Source organism: Rattus norvegicus, chromosome 9 (genome assembly GCF_036323735.1).
Source record: "Rattus norvegicus strain BN/NHsdMcwi chromosome 9, GRCr8, whole genome shotgun sequence".
Lineage (NCBI taxonomy): Eukaryota > Metazoa > Chordata > Mammalia > Rodentia > Muridae > Rattus > Rattus norvegicus.
This window is the reverse complement of record NC_086027.1, coordinates 93,673,767-93,700,173: the sequence shown is the minus strand read 5'-3', so window position 1 is coordinate 93,700,173 and position 26,407 is coordinate 93,673,767. Positions and strand designations below refer to the sequence as shown.

The following is a 26,407-nucleotide window of genomic DNA, read 5'->3' as shown; positions in this document are numbered from 1 at the left end:
GTCCTGATTGGTTCTTTGACACACGTAAGGATGTTGGTTGGGAGGGTACACTGGATTGAAAATAGTTGACCTGAACTCTTTCAGAAGCAGCAGCTCACACACAGTAGGAAGCTTTGTCACAGCCTTACCATGACACAGCAACTTTATTATCTAGCTGCAAAAGTTTACTCAGCCCCTCTGGGTGGCAGGGAAGAATGGGTATGACTCGATACATCAGGGCAGCAGACAAGATAAGTGGTGGTTTTAAGAGTTTAATTTTCCAGGTGGCCTTATCCGAGATGCCTAACACTGGGGATCTGGAACCAGAAGATGCTACCTCCTGGCAGCATCCTCCAGGCAGAAATCCCAGGGGAGGGATAAGGACACCAACCCAACTACAAAATTTTCTACCCAAAGTTCATCCTGCCTAAAAGAAGTGGGAGGATAAAGATGGGGCAGAGACTGTAGGAATGGCCAACCTATAACCTGCCCAACTTGAGATCAATCCCATGAGCCAAAACCAAACCATTAATGATACTCTGTTGTGCTTACAGACAGGACCCTAGCATAACTATCCTCTGAGAGGCTCTACCCAGCAGCTGACTGAAAAGGATGCAGATACCCACAGCCAAACATTGGACAGAGGCTAGGGACCGTTACGGTAGAGTTTGGGGAAGGATTGAAGGCCCTGAAGGGGATAGAAACTCCACAGGAAGACCAACAGTATGAACTAATCCAGAACCCTGGGAGCTCTCAGAGACTGAGTCACCAACCAAAGAGCATATAGGAGCTGGACCGAGGCTCCTGGGACATATGTAGCAGAGGGCCGCCTTGTCTGGCCTCGGGGGAGATGTGCCTAATCCTGCAGAGACTTGATACACTTGGGGGATACTGGGAGGGGAGGTTCTACCCTCTCAGAGGCAAAGGAGAAGGGAATCTGAGGTGGGGACTGGGACTGGGGGGGCACAGCATTTGGGGTATTATTAATTATTAATTAATTAATAACAATGCATTTCTTCTTCATCATTTACATGGGACCAACTGACTCCTCTCCTCCCACGTGGCTCTGGAAATGTTTCTTGCTTCTCTCCAGCTCCAACAAGGAAGTACAGGAGGACTGGATTCTTGGATGGACTAGACCAGAAGCTATTACTCTATCCGGAGCTGGGTACTCACCAAGCCATCCCTAACCCATGACCCCTGGGCACTTATCTATTCCTTACCTCCTTGACTGCTTCCCATCCTTGCTTCTAGGTCTTCTGGCACATATGTTGGGGAACACATGACACAGGTACACCTCTCTTCACTTGTGGGTTGTTGTGCTCCTGGGCCAAAATTGTAGGTGTGTGTAAGTTTGTTATTTAATTTTGTGATACTGGGTACCAAGCTCAGGGCTCATTTGTGCAAAGCAAGCAGTGAGCTACACCCTTGGATACTTTTTAATGTTGCATTTTTAGACAGGGTACCACCTAATTTTTCTGGTTGCCCTTAAACTCACTCTAGCCCAAGCTAGCCTTGAACATTGATCTTCTATTGTCCCTCCAAGGGTGACACATGGCCTTTTTGTAAGTCTATTGGTCCCATCCCTTTTTCTTTTTTTTCCCACCCCTTTTCTTGTTTCTCCAAAATATTTTTACATTCTCCCCCCGTCTTTCAGTTTCTGCTTTTAATTTTTCCTCTCCTGTCTTGCCCTCTTTGTCAGAACTGTATCTGTTTGATAACTTTAGGGCATGGTCACCTTGTCTCTCACAGAACAGCAGGTCAGAAGCAAGCTCTTCCAACCCCTTTCTTTGTTTAGTTGTGACCTAGCATCCTGGATAGTTATCCTAACCAAAAAATTGTACACGGATCCTGAGACAGAGACAGAGAAGAGCCCCCACTGCTGTCTGACTGCGCAGATAGTCTGGAAAAATAAAACCAACATCAACGAAACCTAAGAAACAGAAAACCTGCTCCAGTCATCACACCCAAGATCAAGTGGAGCCATTCTCTTTCTGCATCTACATTATTTCCCACGTTCCACCTTTAATTTACTACAGGTAGCTGTAAAAAAAGCTTTAAAGTTCTTATTTCCCACGAGGAAGAATAAAACTGTTTTGTTTTGTTTTTTTAAAACAGTCAAAAGTAATCTTGGCTGATTGTACCAATTCCAAACCCTTCCCATTTAGCCAATGACTACCTACTCACTAACCGTGCTTCTGAAATCTACCCAATCAGAAGCCACAATACAAATTTGAAATCCAGCCAATCAGCAGCAGTCACCCTCTAAATGCTTGGATGATTGCTTCAGGGCGGCCTGGGCATAACCACTTCTGCTTTGCAAAAGCAGACCCTGAACTACCTGTTTCTTAACCAAGCACAACCAACTGTGGCCTTTTCTGTAGAAGCCACACGCTTTGAGCATGGTGTTCCCCTCCCCCACCCTCCAGGGACTTCACTAGGCAAGCTTGCAGCTTCAGATACGGGAATGATGGTCTCCAGCTTCTATGTATGATGTTCTCAACAGAATCATCTGTAGGCTTGCTGGGAGGGAGTGTCCTGCAGAAGTAAAATCTAAACCTCTTGTGTACGACTCAGATAATGATTCTGAACCACGCCAAGTGACTCAGTCGCAGCTGGAACTTGACTCACTGTGCTTTTATTTCTGAGTTAGGTTAGTTAAAGATGCATGTAGAAAGCAACGTAAAGAAATTTCTACCTTAATTTGTAGGTACAGCATGTAGCAAATATTCTGCCGCTGTGTTTATGCTTGCTACATTTAGTCTCAGAAACTTTTAAAAGGTGTTTTTCCTTGTGTCTGCGCCTGATTCTCCCATCTCTCTGAATATTGGAAGATAACAACACAAAACAGACAGATGGACGGGAAGGTCCGACAAGTTCCCAAGCCAAGCCAGCCTCATAAACTAATAAATGTGGATCCACCAGTTGGGAGCCAAACTGTAAAGAAGTTTGGTTCTACTCTCTCATTGACCATTCACAAAGATACGTGGTGACTTGCCAGTCTGTGAGAGTAAGTCATTTTTCTCACTGTGTATGTAATCTTGAGTCAACTACTGTCAGGTCATTGACTACATGTCTTCCTTTTAGCCTCTGCTTCTCTTGAGAGCCTAGTAGTCCACACATGGCAACACACTGGTCATACTCATAACCACGCATCCTTCCTCCACTTGTCATGGGATTGCTTTCTCAAAGCAGTCTCTCATAACAGAACTTGCAGTTCCTCCTTGTGCTCTTACAGTCAGAACTTCTGAGTCTTGCACCTAATAATCGGCAGGGTTTAACTAATGATTCCACTTCACAATGGGGTGGGGGACTTGGCATGTTTGTCAAGTAGCTCTATAAAACAAGAGAGGAGGTTCTCCAGTGTTTCCACATCCCTAGTATTTGTCATTCTAGACTATTCTCTGGGGAACATTGTTTTCTTTGACAAAGCCCCTCAACCTTGATGTTGCAAATAGAACTGTCAGATTACTCGAACACAGATGTGTTTCAGAAGTCCTGAAAGTTTCACCTGTGCTTGTCTCTATAATCAATCAGTCTCAGCCACCAGGGTATGACTAGGTGTGATCCCTTCTGGGAAGTGCCTTGCCTAACCACAGTAGTCTCTCTGTTTCTCCTAAACTGATCATCTTAATACATTCACGCTCTACTTCTGCTTGATGACCATGTGATGTTACTCGCTTGAAAAGATCAGGCACTTATTTTCTATGGGGTGTCTTGAGCTCTAGAGTGCCACTGTGTATGTTAACCCCATCCCACACTCAGGAGTAGTTGATCACACAAACTTTGTGGGGTTTTTGGCGAGGGGGTTGAGGCTTCTCTTGTTTTGTTTTTGTCCTTTTGGGTTTTTTTCTTTTTTTGATATTTTAAGAGCAAGAGACACACAAATACAGGAGAGAGAGAGAGAGAGAGAGAGAGAGAGAGAGAGAGAGAGAGGGAATTTGGAGAGTATCTGGGATGAGTTGGGGAGAAGAAAAGAATACTATCAAAAGTCATTGTATAACATTATTTTAAACCAATTTTTTAAAAAAATATATATCATAACTTCTCTTTTCTCTCCCTATCCACAGACACAATTCTCTCAACCCGTTGATCTATAACCCTTACTTAATGAAGTATGCTTAGGAGTTTAAGTTCAGTGCAGAAAAGACATTTTCAATAGAGACAATACTTAATTGTCTCTCTTGTAAGCTTCAAATGATGACCATCACAAGGAAGAAACCAAGAATGGAAATTTCCTACCGACACTAGAGAGATGGCTCAGCAGTGAAGAATGTGTACTGATCTTCCAGAGACACTTAGTTAGGTTCCCAGCACCAGTATCAGGTGAACCACAACTGCCTGTAACTCTATTCTGACTACCACACCCTCTTCTGGCCTCTAAGAGTTCCTCACGTGCACATGTACATACACAAACCACACTTAGACACACATGCATACACGAACTTTTTAATAAAAAAATAATACTTCTAAAAGTTCCTCTACTCCTAGGGAAATGCATTATTCCTTGATTATATAAAGAAGCAGCAACCAGAATAATCCTAATTAATCATTGAGCTTAAAGTCCAGCAGATGGGCTTGTACAAGCCAACCAATGATTCATACAGTCATGCTTCTGAACCGCCACCAATCAGGAACAGCCAGACTCTACTTGCCCACTAGAAATCAACCAGTCCCTCCACAGCCCCTTATCAAGCTTCACCAATTGCTCAGTTCGATGATTGCATATATACTCTACAGCTCCAGTGTCCATTCTAAGAGAATGGGACTCACAAACATAGCTCTTCCTGAGTTTAAAACAACTTTGTTAATACCAGCTGAAAATGGAACTTGGGAAGGCCTTTGTGCCTCTCGCTATCGTTAGCTTTTCTCTCCCTGGCATTTGCTGTCTTCTTGGTCACCTGTCTTTACCTCTGCAGTATGCACTACATTTTACATTTGCCTCTGTGTTAATATTTCCGAATTCTATCCGTCTGGGGCTCTTCTATCGCATGTAGCGCTGCATTCACACACTTTCTAATTCTCTGGGATATTTTTTCATCTTCTCGCCCTAAGCATTCCTATTTGGTAAATAAAACCTCTTTCCACTGGGCCCTTGCAAGCTCCCTTGAGTATTAAAAGACCTTTGAACTTTCATTTGGGTTCAGACCACAAGAACCTAACTACCAGCTTCAGAGATCCTAGAGCCCATGTCCAACCATCTGGAAGCTTGACCTCTGTTCTCCTTATCATTTTAAGATTCTGAAACATGCCAGAATCTTATTCATTTCTTATGTACCTAGAGCCTTAAACTTGTAACAATTTCCCCTGACAGAGTCTTAAGAGTTTTAGGAATGAAGGGATAACATATGTATCAAAGGATGCATGGAAAATATGTGGGTCAAATAACTTTAGGTTTTAATGAATTGCATCAAACGAATGATACAGTAGTTCCTCTTTAAACATTTTTGGCAGGTTTGTGGCAAAAATAAGAAAAATGATTAGTCAGTATAGGAATACTACATTACTTGGTTTCCATGGAGATCCAGAAATTAGAGCAAGAAATTGTCCTAGAGTTTCAATATATATCGGCCTTAGTGACTGTGGAAAAGTCAAAGGCAAGAGTGTTCTCCCACCCATCAGATTCCTATGAAAGTGACCTGTGGCCTAGCAAGCGCAAGGCCCTGGGTTCGGTCCCCACCTCCCCCCCCCCAAAAAAAAAAGAAAAAGAAAAAAAAGAAAAAAGAAAGTGACCTGTGAGCACCTAATAAATGACATTCTTTCATGATGTTTTCCAAGACATTTTACCACCTGAAAATTACCCACAATGCCATAGGCAAATAAAAGAACATTAGCCAGCACACGACCCTCTCTTTGTGTTGATGTGCACACAAGAGCAAACACAAGAAACCCAGCTCAGAATTCAGCCTTTGGAATCCTACAGACCACACAGTGCTCCCCTCCCTCACCTGTGTCACGTCTCAGTGATGAGGACAGTTCATCCTGGGGATCTGGTCCATCACACATTTGTTCACAAGAACTACTTCCCTCTGTGGAAAACATAGAATGAGAAGTGCCTGAGAAAAGCAGAAAAGTACAAGGGCTTAGTGTCTCCTGCAGGGAATGGCCATGTTTGGGGACTGTAAAGTGGAGGTTAACATGGCTTCTTCTCTGTCACCAGAGATGGGTTGGCCACCTATTTGCTCCCTCCCTACACATCTCATTCCCCATTAGTTTGACCTTTGGTGCTGCCTCTATGATTTCTTCTCTGAGTATGTAAACAACAGAGTCAGATGGGGAAAGGGGTGGGGTTCTCTTTCTGACAGACTCACCTCTTCCATTGCACTGTGGAAGGCTGGGCGCCTCCTCTGCTTGTTCAGCATTCGTCTGTGTATTTCCAGGACTACAGGATGCTGAAGAGAAATAAAGATTCAATAAACCATGCAGAGGGACCAAGAAATACCTCAGTGTGCTCAAGTGGAACCAGGACATTCAGGGAATATAAGAAAACCAGGAGTACAAGGAATCAAAGTGACAACATTGACTGTGTAACACAAATAGCCAGAGAGCAAGAAATTGTCTTTCCCCAGTAACTACTACTTCACCGTGAATAAAGAACCCACATATTCTATCTATAAGAGTCAGGTTGTTCCAAACAGCAGCAGCCACAAATATTTCTCCCTATTTCCCACAACAGGCAAAGGATCAAAGACATACCAGGTAATGGAAGTAAATGAGAAAGTTTCACACACGCTTCTCTTGATGGACAAGACAGACAGACAGGAATTTGGAAACTTCAAGGAGGAAAGTTATAGGAATCAGCCCTCTTCTTTAGATGTGAGCCCCAGGGAGCAAACGCAAGTCATTTGGCATGACAGCAAGTGCTACTTATCAGGCCTCCTAACTGGTTTTTAGTTCTTTCTCCTTCTCTGTTCTCTGTAGGGCTGATGAGTGCTTTACACTGTCTACTAGCATCTTGCCTTTATATAATTTTCTCCACATATTAAGCTCTGCACCTCATTTTATAAGTGAGCCTAGCACTTTCCCCCCATTGCATTCATTTCCCCAGCTCGGTCTGTTCTCTTTAGTTAGCTTGTTGTTCCTGATATTTCCAACAGAGTTGAATCTAAGCATATCATCTCCTCCCTTTCTGGTCACTGTCCTTTCATATCATGAAAGTCTCTGTTCACTGTGGACAAAGAGGACATTCCCTTCCCAAGTCCTCTTCAAAAGTCTTACCCAGGAGTTTCCTCAGTTTCTGCTTTATTCATCAAGTCCACACTCTTGACCCAACCATGGGGGAAACGGCTCAAGGAGATCAGCACTTCTTGATAGTGTACCCCAAATGGTGACATTAGAACTCCATGTCTAGTCTGTTAAGACCAGCAATCACTCAGAACTCAGATTTGATGGCTCCATCTACAGTTCACAACTTCCCTCTCTTGGTGTATGATCTATATTCAAGAAAAATCTCAAACAGCCTCAAGTCGGGCTTCTATTCTGCTTGATAAAATTCAAATGTGGACATAATCCAGTCATTTCTGGGGAGGATCAGGAGGACAGAAATGAATGGATGGTTGGAAGGACAGCTAGATAGATAGGTGGGTCAACTGGCAGACAGATGGATGGTTATGTTGTTATTTGGAGAGTAATGAATGAGTGGATAATTGAATGGATAGCTGCATAGACTGGCAGATAGATGGATAGCTAGATGGGTGATTTGGTGCATGAATGAATGAATGGATTGGTGGATAGATGGATAGATGGATACATAGATGAACAACTAGATAGAGGTATTGGTCCATGGCTGTGTGGACACAAGGATGGACAGGCTGGTGAATAGGAAAGGAGGTAAAAGAAAGGAGGCTCTTCTCTGCTGACAGTGAAATAAAACTACCTAGAAAACAGGACATTAAAATCTGTAGAACCTTCTTTACTTTTGATTTTTCTCCCTTCAATCATTTGTAAGGTAGGTTCTTGGGTCATCATTGAAGAGAGAAAAACACAAAAGACAGATAATAATGACCTGAATACATACCTAATGTTTGTTCATAGGCTGGACTCTGTGACAGACCTCACATTGCTGCCTAAGAGTGAGCACGATTGCACCAATGGAGATTTGCCATCCTCCTCAAGCATTTGCCTGGCCCCACCCTCTTTCCCTCTAACACCATCTTCCCCACTGCTGTCTTTAAGGCATCAGCCATTTGTGGAGCTTACTGATCTGACACTCTCCTCTGATTTCAGACCTCTCTCTCTCTCTCTCTCTCTCTCTCTATCTCTCTCTCTCTCTCTCTCTCTCTCTCTCTCTCTCTCTCTGTGTGTGTGTGTGTGTGTGTGTGTGTGTGTGTGTCTTTCGTCTTTTACAACCAGCCATTTATTCTTATTTCTCCCTCCTCTGACATTTCCAATCATTGTTCCTACATGCGTTCTAGCAAGTATGCTTGAATTTTTCACTTTCTTCTCAAACACCGTCCTGAGCATAGATTCATGTGGCACATGATAACATTTTAGCCCAGGGTAGACCACATTTATAACAGACATAACATAGGCAGAGATGAGCAGAAGCTGGATAGCTAGGATATTCAGTGGTGGGGCACTCTATGGTATCCATGCAATATAGAAGTCACCTCATAATGCATTTCCCACCATTTCACCTCAGCATAAGTGATATGTGACTATATATAAACCAGATATTTTAGGTGACCTCATGTCTGCTTAATTTCCTGTTCTTTGTAACGGCAAACAATACTCCTTCGTATTTCTCAAGAATTTTTTTCCTCCCTGAAATTTCCCAGAATGCCATGGGCAAATATGGCCATGTGTTCTTTTGATGTTTTAACAGAGCAAACACAGCAAGAAACCCCAGTTCAGAATTCAGCCTCCAGAACCCTGCAGAGCACACAGTGCTCCCCTCACTCACCTGCTTCACATCTCAGGGAGGAGGGCAGGTTGTCCTGAGGCTCTTGTCCATCACACATTTGTTCAGGAGAACTCCTTCCCTCTGTAGGAAAGAATGACTCAGTTGCCTCAGAATGGCTAAGGAAAAGGGCTGCAGGCGAGCTGCCTATGACAAGCAGAAGGTTATAAGGGGGCTTAGTGTCTCCTGGAGTGGATGGTCATGTTTTGGGACTCTGAAGTGCAGGTTGACATGGCTCCTTGTCTGTCACCACAGACAGAGGATTGATCTGTTCCCTCCTTACACATTGCATTGCCCATTCTTTGTGACCCATGGTGCTGCCTCTGGGACATCTTCTCTGTGCATAGGGTAGGATGGGGAAAGTGGAGTGGGGCGTCTTTCTCTCTGGCAGACTCACCAGCTGACTGGCAAGTGAAGTCTCGCTCATCTCCTCCATTGCACTGTGGAAGGCTGGGCACCTCCTCTGCCTGTCCAGCACTCATTTGTGTATTTCCAGGACTGTAGGATGCTGAAGAGAAACAAGGATTCAATAAACCATGCAGAGGGACCAGGAAATACCTCAGTGTGCTCAAATGGAACCAGGAAGTTCAGGGACTATAGAAAAACCAGGAGTACAAGGAATCAACATGACAACATTGACTGTGTATCACAAACAGCCAGAAAAGCCAAACACGGTCCTTCCCCAATAACCAATACTTCAACATGAGCAAAGGACCCCTCATATTCTACCCATAAGCATTAGGTTGTTCCAAACAGCAGGAGCCACAAGTATTTCCCCTGACAGGTAAAGGATCAAAGAACAAAGAAATCAAAGTAACTGAGAATGTTTCACACGCTGTTCTCTTGAAGGACAAGAGAGGCAGGCAGGAAGCTGCAACCTTCAGGGAGGAAAAGAATGGATCCTACTGACACCAGGAAGCTGTTAAACTCAGGGAGAGAGAGAGTAAGCTTTGTCAACTACATTTCTCTGAGTGTCTGGTCGAAGTTCAAGAGAGTGAGTTTGATGGAGCAAGATGAAATGAGAAAAGACATTAGAGACCCCCCCCAGGGCTGTTTTCTTAGCCTTAAGATGAAATAAGAGATCTGATTTGTGGGTCTGGAAGGATGGTTCAATGGTTAAGAGCACTTTTTGCTCTTTCAGGGGACACAGGGTCAATTTCCAGCACCACATGGCAGGTTAAAACTTTGTGCAATTCCAGTTCCCGGAAGATTTGACACCTTATTGTGACTTCCTTGGATGCCAGGCAAGTATGTGGTGTATATTTATTCATGCAAGCAAAACTGTCATATATATAAAATAAAATAAATTAAAATTAGAGAGATCCGATCTGCCTTTTGTGTTGGGGAAAATGGACAGATGTGATATATGGAAGAGTGTTTTCCATTAGGGAGAGGCAGTCAGTAACAACCCTGCTTCAGAATGGAGAAATACTGTCCCGTGCTGAAACAGAGACACCAGCACAGGAGACAGGGCTTCTGTCTATTCAGATATGTGGAACTGTGCAAGCGCTTCATGCTGAAGTTCTTGAAGCATCCAGATAGAGAAGTCTGTGAGAGAGCTATATAAAGAGAGCTACATAAAGGTAACCAAGGCCTGCAGCTGAGGAAGCTGACAGGCAAGTGTGAAGGTTCATGTTTGGGGATCATTAACTTACAGATAAGAATGCCTGAGAGAGACTGAGTGCTCCTGCATATTTCCCAATGCCACTTTGAGACTTGGGGTCACCACAACCTGAAAACTCACAGCTGATAGAGTCACCTTAGGCCAGAGTTTAGTTTCAGCTCAGTCCCTCCAATGTCTCAAACTGTTTCCTCCCTTCCCAGAAGATAAGTTTTGCTCTTTACTTATTGTTACTTTTTTTTTTTTTTTGGTTCTTTTTTCCGGAGCTGGGGACTGAACCCAGGGCCTTGCACTTCCTAGGCAAGCACTCTACCACTGAGCTAAATCCCCAAACCTTATTGTTACTTTTAAGGTTGTTGTTGCTGTTGCTGTATTTATTTTGGGGTGGGAAAGTCTCTCACATACCATGGCACATAGGTAGAGGTCAGAAGACAACTTATAGGCATCAGCCCTCTCCTACACAGATGTGAGTCCCAGGGAGCAAACTCGAGTCATCAGACTTGGCAGCAAGTGTCATTTAACTGGCCTCCTGCTGGCTTTTGATTCATCCTTCATTTTTAATCTGTGTGTAGGGCTGATCACTCCTCGTATACTATTTATCAGCATCTCTACTTTATATAATTTTCTCCTCATATTAAACTCTGCACCTCATTTTATAAGTGAGCCTAGCCCTTTTCCCCCATTGTGTTCATCTCCCCAGCTCGGTCTGTTCTCTTTAGTTAGCTTGTTGTTCCTGATATTTCTGACAGAGTTGAATCTAAGCATATCATCTCCTCCCTTTCTGTATGTTCTGGTCATCATCCTTTCATATCATGAAAGTCTCTGTTCACTGTGGACAAAGAGGACATTCCCTTCCCAAGTCCTCTTCAAAAGTCTTACCCAGGAGTTTTCTCAGCTTTTATTTTCTTCATTTCTACACGCTTGGCCCAAGCATGGGGAAAGTAGTTGAAGGATATCAGTGCCCCTCGGTAGTGTACCCCAAGTGATGACACTAGGACTCCATGTCTGGTTAGGTGAAACACTGTCACTCACAACTCAAGATCCTTGGCTGCATCTAGAGTTCTCAACTTCCCTCTCTTGGTGTATGGTCTATACTCAAGACGGATCTCAAACAGCTTGTCGTGAAGCTTCTATACTGCTTGTGTCTCCTGAGAAAATTCAAATATTGAACATAATCTAGCCATCTATGAGGAGAATCAGGAGGGGTGAAATGAATGTGTGGTATGATGGATGATGGATGGATGGATGGATGAGTGGGTGGATGAGTGGGTGGATGGGTGGATGGACAGATAACATTTACTGGCAGGTATATGGATAGCTAGATGCTTGTATTGGAATGTGGATAAGTAAATGGCTGGGTGTATAGTTGGATAGATTGGTAGATATATGGATGGCTACATGCCTCTCTCTCTCTCTCTCTCTCTCTCTCTCTCTCTCTCTCTCTCTCTCTCTCTCTGTTTCTGTGTGTGTGTGTGTCTTTCCTCTTTTACAACCAGCCATTTATTCTTATTTCACCCTCCTCTGACATTTCCAATCATTGTTCCTACATGCGTTCTAGCAAGTATGCTTGAATTTTTCACTTTCTTCTCAAACACCATCCTGAGCATAGATTCATGTGGCACATGATAACATTTTAGCCCAGGGTAGACCACATTTATAACAGACATAACATAGGCAGAGATGAGCAGAAGCTGGACAGCTAAGATTTTCAGTGGTGGGGCACTCTATGGTATCCATGCAATATAGAAGTCACCTCATAATGCATTTCCCACCATTTCACCTCAGTATAAGTGATATGTGACTATATATAAACCAGATATTTTAGGTGACCTCATGTCTGCTTAATTTCATGTTCTTTGTAACAGCAAACAATACTCCTTCATATTTCTCAAGAATTTTTTTCCTCCCTGAAATTTCCCAGAATGCCATGGGCGAATATGGCCATGTGTTCTTTTGATGTTTTAACAGAGCAAACACAGCAAGAAACCCCAGTTCAGAATTCAGCCTCCAGAAAGAACCCTGCAGAGCACACAGTGCTCCCCTCACTCACCTGCTTCACATCTCAGGGAGGAGGGCAGGTTGTCCTGAGGCTCTTGTCCATCACACATTTGTTCAGGAGAACTCCTTCCCTCTGTAGGAAAGAATGACTCAGTTGCCTCAGAATGGCTAAGGAAAAGGGCTGCAGGCGAGCTGCCTATGACAAGCAGAAGGTTAAAAGGGGGCTTAGTGTCTCCTGGAGAGGATGGTCATGTTTTGGGACTCTGAAGTGCAGGTTGACATGGCTCCTTGTCTGTCACCACAGACAGAGGATTGATCTGTTCCCTCCTTACACATTGCATTGCCCATTCTTTGTGACCCATGGTGCTGCCTCTGGGACATCTTCTCTGTGCATAGGGTAGGATGGGGAAAGTGGAGTGGGGCGTCTTTCTCTCTGGCAGACTCACCAGCTGACTGGCAAGTGAAGTCTCGCTCATCTCCTCCATTGCACTGTGGAAGGCTGGGCACCTCCTCTGCCTGTCCAGCACTCATTTGTGTATTTCCAGGACTGTAGGATGCTGAAGAGAAACAAGGATTCAATAAACCATGCAGAGGGACCAGGAAATACCTCAGTGTGCTCAAATGGAACCAGGAAGTTCAGGGACTATAGAAAAACCAGGAGTACAAGGAATCAACATGACAACATTGACTGTGTATCACAAACAGCCAGAAAAGCCAAACACGGTCCTTCCCCAATAACCAATACTTCAACATGAGCAAAGGACCCCTCATATTCTACCCATAAGCATTAGGTTGTTCCAAACAGCAGGAGCCACAAGTATTTCCCCTGACAGGTAAAGGATCAAAGAACAAAGAAATCAAAGTAACTGAGAATGTTTCACACGCTGTTCTCTTGAAGGACAAGAGAGGCAGGCAGGAAGCTGCAACCTTCAGGGAGGAAAAGAATGGATCCTACTGACACCAGGAAGCTGTTAAACTCAGGGAGAGAGAGAGTAAGCTTTGTCAACTACATTTCTCTGAGTGTCTGGTCGAAGTTCAAGAGAGTGAGTTTGATGGAGCAAGATGAAATGAGAAAAGACATTAGAGACCCCCCCCAGGGCTGTTTTCTTAGCCTTAAGATGAAATAAGAGATCTGATTTGTGGGTCTGGAAGGATGGTTCAATGGTTAAGAGCACTTTTTGCTCTTTCAGGGGACACAGGGTCAATTTCCAGCACCACATGGCAGGTTAAAACTTTGTGCAATTCCAGTTCCCGGAAGATTTGACACCTTATTGTGACTTCCTTGGATGCCAGGCAAGTATGTGGTGTATATTTATTCATGCAAGCAAAACTGTCATATATATAAAATAAAATAAATTAAAATTAGAGAGATCCGATCTGCCTTTTGTGTTGGGGAAAATGGACAGATGTGATATATGGAAGAGTGTTTTCCATTAGGGAGAGGCAGTCAGTAACAACCCTGCTTCAGAATGGAGAAATACTGTCCCGTGCTGAAACAGAGACACCAGCACAGGAGACAGGGCTTCTGTCTATTCAGATATGTGGAACTGTGCAAGCGCTTCATGCTGAAGTTCTTGAAGCATCCAGATAGAGAAGTCTGTGAGAGAGCTATATAAAGAGAGCTACATAAAGGTAACCAAGGCCTGCAGCTGAGGAAGCTGACAGGCAAGTGTGAAGGTTCATGTTTGGGGATCATTAACTTACAGATAAGAATGCCTGAGAGAAGTATTATAGATGTAGGACAGTACTGTATCATACCTCTGTGGATGTAAAATAGCTTGTACCTGCTTTATGATACGTAGTAGTGACCGTGCTTTATCAGAGCTGTTTTTAATGATGTTGCTCAGAATGTTTTCTTTCCAGATGATGATTGAGAAGCTAATTTAAAAAAAAATGGTGCCAGGTACCACAAGAGTAACAGAACTGTGCTGTTTTCTCGGGTTTTGTTTTTTTACTTTTTTTTTTTTAATGGAGTGTGCTGGATGTCTCTACAGTTTTGTTCAGATGACTGCAGAACCTGGAAAAGCTGTTGCTGCTGTTGATGCATAACACACTGCTATTATTGGTCTTTCTATATAAATATAAATATATATATATATAGAGAAAAAAATAAAATATAGGTTGTGTGCTGGCAAAAAAGTAAAAAATAAGAAAACAGAGATATGTTAGGACAATTTTCATAATATGAGTAAGCATATTGTCTCATCTTAAAGAAGAAATATGTTTGAAGAGCAAAAGTTCTGAAAAAATATACTAAAATATTTTCCCTTGGAAAAAAAAAAAAACTCAGGTGACAGCAGATGCTGGCGAGGATGTGGAGAAAGAGGAACACTCCTCCATTGTTGGTGGGATTGCAGACTGGTACAACCATTCTGGAAATCAGTCTGGAGGTTCCTCAGAAAATTGGACATTGAACTGCCTGAGGATCCAGCTATACCTCTCTTGGTCATATACCCAAAAGATGCCCCAACATATAAAAAAGACACATGCTCCACTATGTTCATCGCAGCCTTATTAATAACAGCCAGAAGCTGGAAAGAACCCAGATGCCCTTCAACAGAGGAATGGATACAGAAAATGTGGTACATCTACACAATGGAATATTACTCAGCTATCAAAAACAATGACTTTATGAAATTCGTAGGCAAATGGTCGGAACTGGAAAATCCTGAGTGAGGTAACCCAATCACAGAAACACACACATGGTATGCACTCATTGATAAGTGGCTATTAGCCCAAATGCTTGAATTACCCTAGATTCCTAGAACAAATGAAACTCAAGATGGTTGATCAAAATGTGAATGCTTCACTCCTTTAAAAGGGGAACAAGAATACCCTTGGCAGGGAATAGAGAGGCAAAGATTAAAACAGAGACCGAAGGAACACCCATTCAGAGCCTGCCCCACATGTGGCCCATACATATACAGCCATCCAATTAGACAAGATGGATGAAGCAAAGAAGTGCAGGCCGCCGACAGGAGCCGGATGTAGATCTTTCCCGAGAGACACAGCCAGAATACAGCAAACACAGAGGCGAATGCCAGCAGCAAACCACTGAATTGAGAATAGGACCCCCGTTGAAGGAATCAGAGAAAGAACTGGAAGAGTTTGAAGGGGCTCGAGACCCCATATGTACAACAATGCCAAGCATCCAGAGCTTCCAGGGACTAAGCCACTACCTAAAGTCTATACATGGACTGACCCTGGACTCTGACCTCAGAGGTAGCAATGAATATCCTAGTAAGAGCACCAGTGGAAGGGGAAGCCCTGGGTCCTGCTAAGACTGAACCCTGAGTGAACGTGATTGTTGAGGGGAGGGTGGTAATGGGGGGAGGTTGGGGAGGGGAACACCCATAAAGAAAGGGAGGGGGAGGGATTAGGGGGATGTTTCCCCTGAAACCGGGAAAGGGAATAACACTCGAAATGTATATAAGAAATACTCAAGTTAATAAAAAAAAAAAAAGAATGCCTGAGAGAGACTGAGTGCTCCTGCATATTTCCCAATGCCACTTTGAGACTTGGGGTCACCACAACCTGAAAACTCACAGCTGATAGAGTCACCTTAGGCCAGAGTTTAGTTTCAGCTCAGTCCCTCCAATGTCTCAAACTGTTTCCTCCCTTCCCAGAAGATAAGTTTTGCTCTTTACTTATTGTTACTTTTTTTTTTTTTTTGGTTCTTTTTTCCGGAGCTGGGGACTGAACCCAGGGCCTTGCACTTCCTAGGCAAGCACTCTACCACTGAGCTAAATCCCCAAACCTTATTGTTACTTTTAAGGTTGTTGTTGCTGTTGCTGTATTTATTTTGGGGTGGGAAAGTCTCTCACATACCATGGCACATAGGTAGAGGTCAGAAGACAACTTATAGGCATCAGCCCTCTCCTACACAGATGTGAGTCCCAGGGAGCAAACTCGAGTCATCAGACTTGGCAGCAAGTGTCATTTAACTGGCCTCCTGCTGGCTTTTGATTCATCCTTCATTTTTAATCTGTGTGTAGGGCTGATCACTCCTCGTATACTATTTATCAGCATCTCTACTTTATATAATTTTCTCCTCATATTAAACTCTGCACCTCATTTTATAAGTGAGCCTAGCCCTTTTCCCCCATTGTGTTCATCTCCCCAGCTCGGTCTGTTCTCTTTAGTTAGCTTGTTGTTCCTGATATTTCTGACAGAGTTGAATCTAAGCATATCATCTCCTCCCTTTCTATATGTTCTGGTCATCATCCTTTCATATCATGAAAGTCTCTGTTCACTGTGGACAAAGAGGACATTCCCTTCCCAAGTCCTCTTCAAAAGTCTTACCCAGGAGTTTTCTCAGCTTTTATTTTCTTCATTTCTACACGCTTGGCCCAAGCATGGGGAAAGTAGTTGAAGGATATCAGTGCCCCTCGGTAGTGTACCCCAAGTGATGACACTAGGACTCCATGTCTGGTTAGGTGAAACACTGTCACTCACAACTCAAGATCCTTGGCTGCATCTAGAGTTCTCAACTTCCCTCTCTTGGTGTATGGTCTATACTCAAGACAGATCTCAAACAGCTTGTCGTGAAGCTTCTATACTGCTTGTGTCTCCTGAGAAAATTCAAATATTGAACATAATCTAGCCATCTATGAGGAGAATCAGGAGGAGTGAAATGAATGGATGGTATGATGGATGATGGATGGATGGATGAGTGGGTGGATGGGTGGATGGACAGATAACATTTACTGGCAGGTATATGGATAGCTAGATGCTTGTATTGGTATGTGGATAAGTAAATGGTTGGGTGTATAGTTGGATAGGTTGGTAGATATATGGATGGCTACATGCCTCTCTCTCTCTCTCTCTGTGTTTGTGTGTGTGTGTGTGTGTGTGTGTGTGTGTGTGTGTGTGTGTGTGTGTGTTGGGAATGGTCATTTCTCTAAAGATTAAGGCAGGAAAATAGTATCCCGAGCTAATTAGTGTTCTAAAAACATAATCACCTTCCCTAACGACAGCTGGCAGTCTGGGCCTCTCTTCAACATCTCTTCCATTTATCCTTTGTACAGTCCTGTGATTTTCAGAAACTGAGGAGAAATAAGACAATGACCAAATCAGACAGTGACAGGGCAGAGACCTCCAAGCACTCTCTCTGGGCTCTGGTGCTCAGCACGCCGGTGAGTTACTCCACCTCCTCTGTGATGCTCACCCCACCCACCCAGAGCCTTGCTGTCTGTTTTCTTTCTGTTCACCCCTGCTACTTTCTTCTCATCTTTGGTCCCTGGTGCTCTTCTTCTATGGCATAAAGCAAGGTGTGATGACACTGAGTTTGTCCTTCTAAATTTGCAAGCTTGTGGAGATAAATGGCATGATTTGCAGAAACTTTTTGAATAACCACTCGATGTAAAACCAAGATTTTGGGGAGGTATAACTGGCCTCCTCAAGGCTTGATTGGGTGCGGAACCTCAGCTATTGGCTGCTGTTTCTCTGGGGAACAGGTAACAAGTAGACTTGAACAGGAGGAAGAGGAGAAGGCTATTAGGGATTTCAGCTGTGTGCCGAACTGCATGTCAGTTACACATCAGGTGCACACTGGATTCTGGTGTCTCTGTGCAGCCTTCTAACCCTTCTGGTACCTGGAAATGTTAGAGACAGACAGTGGGAACGCTTATATCATGGTTTATATCTCTTCAACATGATTTGGGGAGAGTTACTTTACGTTGGCACATTGCATGAACGTGAAGTCAGCAGGTCCTGGGTAGAGAACAGCCTTTGCTGTTCCTACTGGTTCCCTGTAGCTTCAGCTTTTCAGCACCCCTATCTCTAGAGGACTCTCCCTTCTGCAGGGCCTGGGTGCAATTTCAACTTAAAGTAAGGCAGAAGACAAGTGACACCGCTATGATTGGAAAGGCAGGGGGCTTCTGTAGGGAAAAGGAAGGCTTAGAGAGATAGCAGTGAAGAAGGGAGGGAGGGAACGAGGGAAGGAGGAGGGGAGGGAGGGGAGGGAAGGCAAGGAGAAGGTAAAGGAATGGGAAAAGCTACTGTCTTTCAAGGATACGAGAAAGAAGAAATAGAGGGATAGAAAGAAAGAAAGAAAGAAAGAAAGAAAGAAAGAAAGAAAGAAAGAAAGAAAGAGAGGAAGGGACTTTCTTGAACTGAGTCAGGGGAGTCAGGGAAGTTGTTCTGGTTACACAGCCCTGAAGAGGAAGCAGGATGAGTGAGGAGAAACTGGAAAGCTGCTTTCTGCAAACAACACAGGAAGTGGCTTGGCTGTCAGTGACCTCGGGTGGTAAGGGAGGAGTGAAACACCAGCTCTTGACCCTCAGAGCTGCATTTCAAGACGACCGACCAAGCAATAGGAACAGAGCCACATCCAGGCCCTGCAGAAGGGAGAGTCCTCTAGAGATAGGGGTGCTGAAAAGCTGAAGCTACAGGGAACCAGTGGGAACAGCAAAGGCTGTTCTCTACCCAGGACCTGCTGACTTCATGTTCATGCAATGTGCCAACACCATGGTTCTTAAAGCCCACCCTGTTCTCCCACTCTAGGCAGACACGGGCTACCCTCTCAAGTGTCTGGGCCTAGCCTGGGCTCCCCTTGTGATTTCTCTACTCTTCAAAGAAGGAAACTGAAGTAGGACTCTGCTGAGTGATAAATTTTGCATGTTTACAATTGCAAATGTCTGCAAGCATCAAAGAGAGCTGGCTCCTGTCTAAGGAAACTCATCCTTCATACTGTGTTTAATAGCATGAAAATCAGGTCCTGTGAGCAGTTGTCTATGTGTTACTTGGCCTAGGTGTAAGCTCCTGACTACATGGGCCGTATGTTTTTCCTACATCTCCCTGTGCTTGGCATGACATAGTCTTTCAGTAAATTATATGTCAAATATCAATGAAAAAATGAATGAATGAATGGATGGATGGATGAATAAATGAATGAAATTGTCTTTCATTCCCTGAAGCAGGTGAGAGCTATAGTTACCACTTAGGAAGTGTTTTAGAATCTCCTGTAAGTCAGGGTAGGCCTTCAGATGCACGTTGCTGAATATCACTTTCAGAAGATCCCGGCTAAACTTCTTCTGTATGTCACTGAGGATGTCATACACCACTCTGTCCACTGGAACCAGGTTCTTACATGTTTCTTGACATTCCTTAAAATATTGAATACAGGATTATGTCATGATGGTTGTATGGGTTATTGAGGCTTCGATTGGTTCAAGCACCATTTCTTTTCTCGTAAAATGTCTTGAGTTTTGCAAATGCCAAGGTGACGTCTTACATGTCCTCTGTACAAACAAACCCCTGCTCATCTGAAAGCAGCTCTGATGCTGACAAACAGTAGACAGGGAAGAGAAAATTTGAGGAATAATCAAATGATATGTCTGTAAGAGCCAGGCCCTCCCAGACCCTGAGTGGTACCAGGCAGGACCTTGGGGACCTTGGGGATCAGACAACTAACTCCCTAAAGACTGAGCTGCTCTAAAGGGCTGGCAGCAACCAAGTGAGCATCCTAGCCACAGGGCAAAGAGAATGCATAAAGAAGAAAAGGTCTTTGTTACCACCAGGGGAATCCCATCACTGACCTTTTACTACAGTCTAGGGCTTCAGAGGTGACTGAGGAGCCAGGAACAACTTGAAGAAAGAGAAGTAAACAGGACTCCCCAAGTTCTGTCCTCAGATAATGCAACTACCTGTGACTTTCAAAGCCCTCAGACTCTGGGATATGGAATAAATAGGCTTTGTGTGATGGTTTGTATATGCTAGGCCCAGGGAATGGCACTATTAGAAGATGTGGCCCTGTTGGAGTAAGTGTGTCACTATGGGTATGGGCTTTAAGAGCCTCATCCTAACTGCCTGAACATTAGTATTCTGCTAGCAGCCTTCAGATGAAGATGTAGACCTATCAACTTCTCCTGCACTGTGCCTGCCTGGATGCCACCATGCTCCTGCCTTAATGATAATGGACTGAACCGCTGAACCTTTAAGCCAGCCCCAATTAAATGTTGTCCTTATAAGACTTGCCTTGGTCATGGTGTCTGTTCACAGCAGTAAAACCCTAACTAAGACACTTTGTAAGGCAGTGCTGCTTAGATGTGTCTATGTGCATCCTGGTTTCTGTTGTTACATTGCACGAGTGACCCTGGTATGCACTTTGGAGCATTCCTGTTTGCTATCCATCACTGTCACCATGTGCCTCAGTTACTGCAGAAGATGTAAATGGTCCTTGTGACATCTGCCTCTCTGGTTATCTTCTGACTTACAAGAAGTGAAGCTCCCTCCTCCCTGAAAGCACTTCAGCCTGTTGGCTGCACCACAGGTTCAGCATGATACAGCACGGGGCAGGCTTGCTGTCAGGACTGAGTTCATTCCCCACACTCACCTGATACTTCTGCTCCGAGATGAAGTCTCGGTCTCGAAGGCTCATGAGGAAAGGAAATAGCTTGGTGATGGCACTTGCAATCTCCACCTTGTTTTCTTTGAAGAGCTTGAACATTAGCTGATAGTCATCTGACTGCTCTCCATTCTGGTTTTCTGGGATCATCCTAAGGGATAGATTCCATGCAGAATTGATACCAGTTTACAAGACGCCACCAATAGCTGGATAATTTCTGACACAAAGGATAGTCCGCTAACGTAAAATTAAAATTTTAAACATCTACTATAATATATGTTGTGATGCTTTGGGTTTGGTTTGTTTGGGACTGGGTACCAACTGTAAGTCTGGCTTGCCTGGAAGTTACTATGTAGACAAGGTTGTCCTCATGGAGATTTCATTTGCTTCTGTCTCCTGAGAACTCAGTTCAAATCATGCTCCACCATGCCCAACACTATGCTTAGTTTTTTTTTTAATTTATTTATTTGTTATGTATACAGCATTCTGCTTGCATATATGCCTGCAGGTCAGAAGAAGTCACCAGATCTCATATAGATGGTTGTGAGCCACCATGTGGTTGCTGGGAATTGAACTCAGGACCTCTGGAAGAGCCAGAGCCATTTCTTAACCACTGAGCCATCTCTCCAGCCGGTGATTAGTTTTAATTGTCAACATGACATAATCTATAACCATCTTGAATTGTGTCAGTCTTAATAAAGGATTGTCTAGATTAGAGTGGTCTATGGGTATGTCTGTCCAGGGTTGTCCTCATTCTGCTGGTTGATATGGAAAGATCCAGTCCACTGTGGGCAGCATCAATTACTAGGTAGGGCATCCTGGGTGGCACGAGTGTAGGGAGCAAGTTGATCACTGACAGGCACACTTGCATTCATTACTCTCTGCTCTTGACTGTGGACATGACCAACTGCTTCATAGACTTTCCTGCAACGATGACCTGTAACCTGGACCTGTGGGCTAATAGGTTTTTTCCTCCCCTAAATTGCTTTATATCAGGGTATGTTATCGCAGCAACAGAAATGAAACTGGAACACCATCTATAGACCTCTGGGTAAGTGGAAATGCAAGAAAAAGCAGACCCTCTTCATCCATTTCATTTGTAAAGGCAAAGCAGTTGACCCAGGACTGAGACGTGTGGCTCATCCATAGTTGCACATGCTTTCTCCTCTCCGCCTGGTTCCCCACCTCTTTCAGTGACGGGGCCTCTCTACCACCTCAAAACCAGCACTTATTAGCCATGCTGTTCTCTACAGTGCCTGATATCTCTCTGCCCAGAGACAGTGTTTAGAGAGAGGATCCTCTGAGAAAAAAAGCCCAGAAGTCCAATGAGACATGGGAGTGTTTGTTCATGTAATTGACGCCATTCTGGGTGGCAAACGGAAACAAATTATGACATATAGTTCAGTGACAGAAGCGAGAAATCATCTGGGCATGGTCCAATGCCTGTAGTCACAGCATCCTGCCTTCATGGCCAACATAGCAACTTCTTTCTAATTTTACCTAGTGTTAGTACGGTTATAATATCTGCACATGTAGAGGTCTGAGGACAACTTTGTGGATTTGGTTCTCTCTTTTCACTCTTGGGTAAGTTCTGGGCATCAAACTCAGGTCCTGGTGCCTAGACAGAACCTTTATCCACTGAGGCATCTTGTTGGCCCTTACCTAGTGACTTCAAGGCTCACTTGGGCTATACGGCAAAACCTTGTCTCAATGAAGAAAGAAGTCAATTTCTAATACAAAGAAAGGGGGAAGGAAGGCTGGTGGGAAGGTTCAGTGGGCAAATGTCCTTCCCTATAGTTTAATGGCCTGAGTTCAATCTTGGGACCCACAGTGTAGGAGAGAACCAAGTCCTGCAAGAGGGGGAGGAGATGAGCAAAAATACAGTATGAAGTATGCAGTAAATACGTATGAAGATGCCATGTTGAGGCCCATCATTTTTATGCTAACCTAAATAATCAATTAACAAGAAAACTAAATCAAATAAATCAGGGCACATGTTTGCCTTTCATTTATTTTAAATGTTCATATATTTTTAAAATTTTCATGCATGAATGCTGTATTTACATCATTTCTCCTGCCCCCTTTTTGTCTCAATCCTCTCATGCCTTCCTTTCCCACTTCCTTTCAAAACCATTTTTAATTATTGTTACATATATATATACACATATACATATAAATACATATATGTATACATACACACATATACACATGCATACATACATCCGTGCGTACATACATACATACATACATACATACATACATACATACATACAACCTGCAGAGTTCATGTAATGTTGCTCGCATGCATATGTGTTTAGGGCTGCCCGCCAGACACTGCATAACCTAACAGAGGGTTCATTCCTGGAGAATACTGGTGCATTTTCTCTTTCTTAACAGCCATTTATTGCCTACAGCTCTTCATCTAGGGGTGGAGCCTTGTGAGATTTCTCCCATCCACACCAGCACATCGCCTGGTGCTGCCACTGAAGACACATCCCTTTTTTAAGCACTTAAAATGCCAATACCTGCATGCTGAATAACTGAGAATGATGACTCTCGAGGTGTAGTCTGAGGAACCCCAACACCGCTCAAGACTCTTTCAGATGCCAACGCGAACACACCATTCTCAGAACCATCCTGAAATACCACTTGCCCTTTCTCCCTTTCCTCCTCCCAAGAGTGTTGCGTGGGATTCGCAGATGCCCATGGGCTGTGGCATCACTGCAGACTGAACGAAGAGGTAAACAGGACAGTCTGGGACTTTGACCAAGCAGGAGAGTAAGGACATTTGCGAGAAGGTAAAGCAAGATTATATCTTTCCCTTTAATTTTATTTTAGAAAATATTGTTATTTTCTGTTAGGTTGCATCACTCGTGATGGTGATGAATTTGTGGCTGCTATTTTTAAGGGATGAATATTCTAAATGTCTGAAGCTTTAATTTATAATTAATGGTAAATCTCATTAAATTGAACACCAAAAGATAGCTTTTAGGGTTCTCCATAATTTTTAAGAAAAAGGGGTGTGTTAATCATAGCATGTCTGAGGCAGAGACAGGCAGGAGGATCTCCATGAATTCTAGGCCAGCCTGGTCTATATAGTGAGTTCCAGGCTAGTCAGGAGTACACAATAAACAAACACAAAGCATATCCAAGTCATCTGATACCAAAAAATCTTGTCATAATATGACAAAACTATACAATAATTTTTATCTTAAACTTAAGGAGGTTGTCTATGTATGTGTGTGCTCATGTCTATGTACCTGGAGTATGTCTGTGCAAGGAGTCCAGTTGTTCTCCACCTTATTTTTTTGAGACAAGGTCTCTCACTGAACTCCAATATCATTAATTCAGCCAGTCATCTCCAGGGACCCAACTGTCTCCACCCCCTAATTCTGAAGTTAAAAAGCACACACCACCACATCCAGGTTTCATGTGGGTTCTAGGGATCTGAACTGAGCTCCCCATAACACCTGAGTTGGAACTAAATTACTTCACAGATGGTAAATCCAAATACTGCAGCTTCATATTTGACATTCTGACCCAGCTAGAAGATGCGGCCAATTAATCAGAAATACAAAAGTACCAAGGTGTCAAAACTAAACTACCCAGTGCCACAAGACAGTGAGCAGTGAGTGCGCTCACACGCACATGGACAAGTGCAAGTGCACACGCATGCGTGCACGCACACACACACACGCACACACACATATACAACACACACATACACACATACACACACAACACACATACACACACACATATACAACACACACATATACATACACAACACACACATACACACACACATATACAACACACACATACACACACAACACACACATACACACACACATATACAACACACACATACACACACAACACACACATACACACACATATACAACACACACATACACACACAACACACACATACACACACAACACACACATACACACACATATATATACACACACAACACACACATACATACATAAAACACACACATACACACACATATACAACACACACATATACATACACACACACAACACACACATACACACCACACACACACACACACACACACACACACACAGTTTAGAAAAAACAGAGACATAAGATATGAAAGTTTCCCCAAAATCCATTCTCAAGAGGATCCCCAGAATCAATCCCCAGTACTGCAAAAAAGAAAAACGAAATGAAACAAAAATAATAATAACAATTGATAAAGGAGTTCCTGAGAAAAAGAATCATAAAAATGTTTTACTAAAACCAAAGGAGCACAAAAAGAAAGGAAAGTCAAAAGAAAAAGAGTGAAATGAAAATATTTACAAACATGATAGGTGTTTCTCTGTGTCCATTATCAGTGGAAATGTGATTTTCCATTTATTTGGAAATTTAATTATATATTATATTTAATAATAGCACGATAATAAAACAGTATGTTTGAAAACTGCAACTAGTATAAGTAGAAGAGGCGCTGGGGGGGGATGGCTCAGCTGATACAGGCCCTGCCACCGAGTCTGCGGACACGAGCTTGCTCCCTAAGACCTCCGTGGTTGAAGGAGAGAATCAGCCAGCTAAGGTTGTTCCCTGACCTCAACAGACACACTGTGGCACTTGTACACGTACAATAAATAAATTTAATTTTTAAAAAACCTATGGGGGAAGACAGGCAAAAGTGCGACTCTTGCTCCTACACTGAAAAAGCACAGAAGTCTAAAACATAAATTAAATCTGAGACACAGCAAAGGCAGTGGCTAGGGGAAAACACATAGCTTTGTATATGTCAGAAGGTAAGAGAGGCATAAATGCAGTCTTATGAGGAGCAATTTCATCCCAATGAAAACAAAGATTCAGTGGAATTAAAGTAGAAATCTATAAGATTAAAAGAAGTGAGTGTTCTGCTCACACCACAAACTACTCCTTTGGAAAGATCAATGCGTTATTAAATCTCTAGTCAGACTGACGAAGGAAAGACAGACACACACACACTATGAATCCCACAGACAGTGAAGGGATAGTAAAGACTGATGCAGCCATTCCTACACCTGTCGGATTGATAACCACAACAAAAATGTCTTCAAAGACAGAAACAGCACACACTCACACTCTGAGAGACAGATCACTTCAACAGGCTTATAAGAAAGACATTGAGCCAGTAATGAACCACCCCACTCACTCCCAAAAGACACAGCATGCTGTTGGTATCACTAGTGGCCTTGACCAAACGTCACGGAGAAGTGATGCTTTCTTAAGATGTCTGCAGGACCAGAAGTTGCCCCAAGAGAGTCCCTGTTGGAGGGCAATTAGCTACATACACCTTCGTCTCATCTTTTTTGTTTTTATTTTGAATTATGTATATATGTGTCTGTCTCGGTGTGTTTCCTGCATGTAAATACAGCGCCTATGGAAGGCAGAAGAGGGTGTCTGATCGGAGTTGGGCATCAGAGGCAGTTAGAAGCCTGGGATGGGTGCTGGGGACGTCTACTACTAAAGCAGTATGAGTGCTTAAACCTGGGCCATCTCTCCTCTCATGCGCATGCGGGGGAAGAGAGAGAG

General features: G+C 43.4%; 1 protein-coding gene across 22 annotated transcripts in view; it reads right to left on the bottom strand.

Moving 5' to 3' along the window:
- Sp140 (SP140 nuclear body protein) overlaps positions 1-26,407 on the bottom strand; it is a 50,061-nt gene that overhangs the window by 22,423 nt on the left and 1,231 nt on the right. For 12 of the 22 annotated variants that reach the window (XR_010054606.1, XR_010054607.1, XM_039083714.2 and 9 more), the window contains exons 2-11: positions 20,833-20,995; positions 19,435-19,603; positions 17,459-17,542; positions 12,944-13,054; positions 12,550-12,630; positions 9,276-9,386; positions 8,882-8,962; positions 6,291-6,371; positions 5,928-6,008; positions 1,203-1,304 (exon numbers count right to left, since the gene is read on the bottom strand). Coding sequence is in view for 20 of the 22 variants with exons in the window: in XM_039083714.2 (XP_038939642.1) it covers positions 1,203-1,304; positions 5,928-6,008; positions 6,291-6,371; positions 8,882-8,962; positions 9,276-9,386; positions 12,550-12,630; positions 12,944-13,054; positions 17,459-17,542; positions 19,435-19,603; positions 20,833-20,995 (1,064 nt within the window). In the remaining 2 variants the exon portion in view is untranslated. The remainder of the gene's footprint in view (positions 1-1,202; positions 1,305-5,927; positions 6,009-6,290; positions 6,372-8,881; positions 8,963-9,275; positions 9,387-12,549; positions 12,631-12,943; positions 13,055-17,458; positions 17,543-19,434; positions 19,604-20,832; positions 20,996-26,407) is intronic. The other 10 variants (XM_039083719.2, XM_063267287.1, XM_039083722.2 and 7 more) reach the window with 3 other exon arrangements.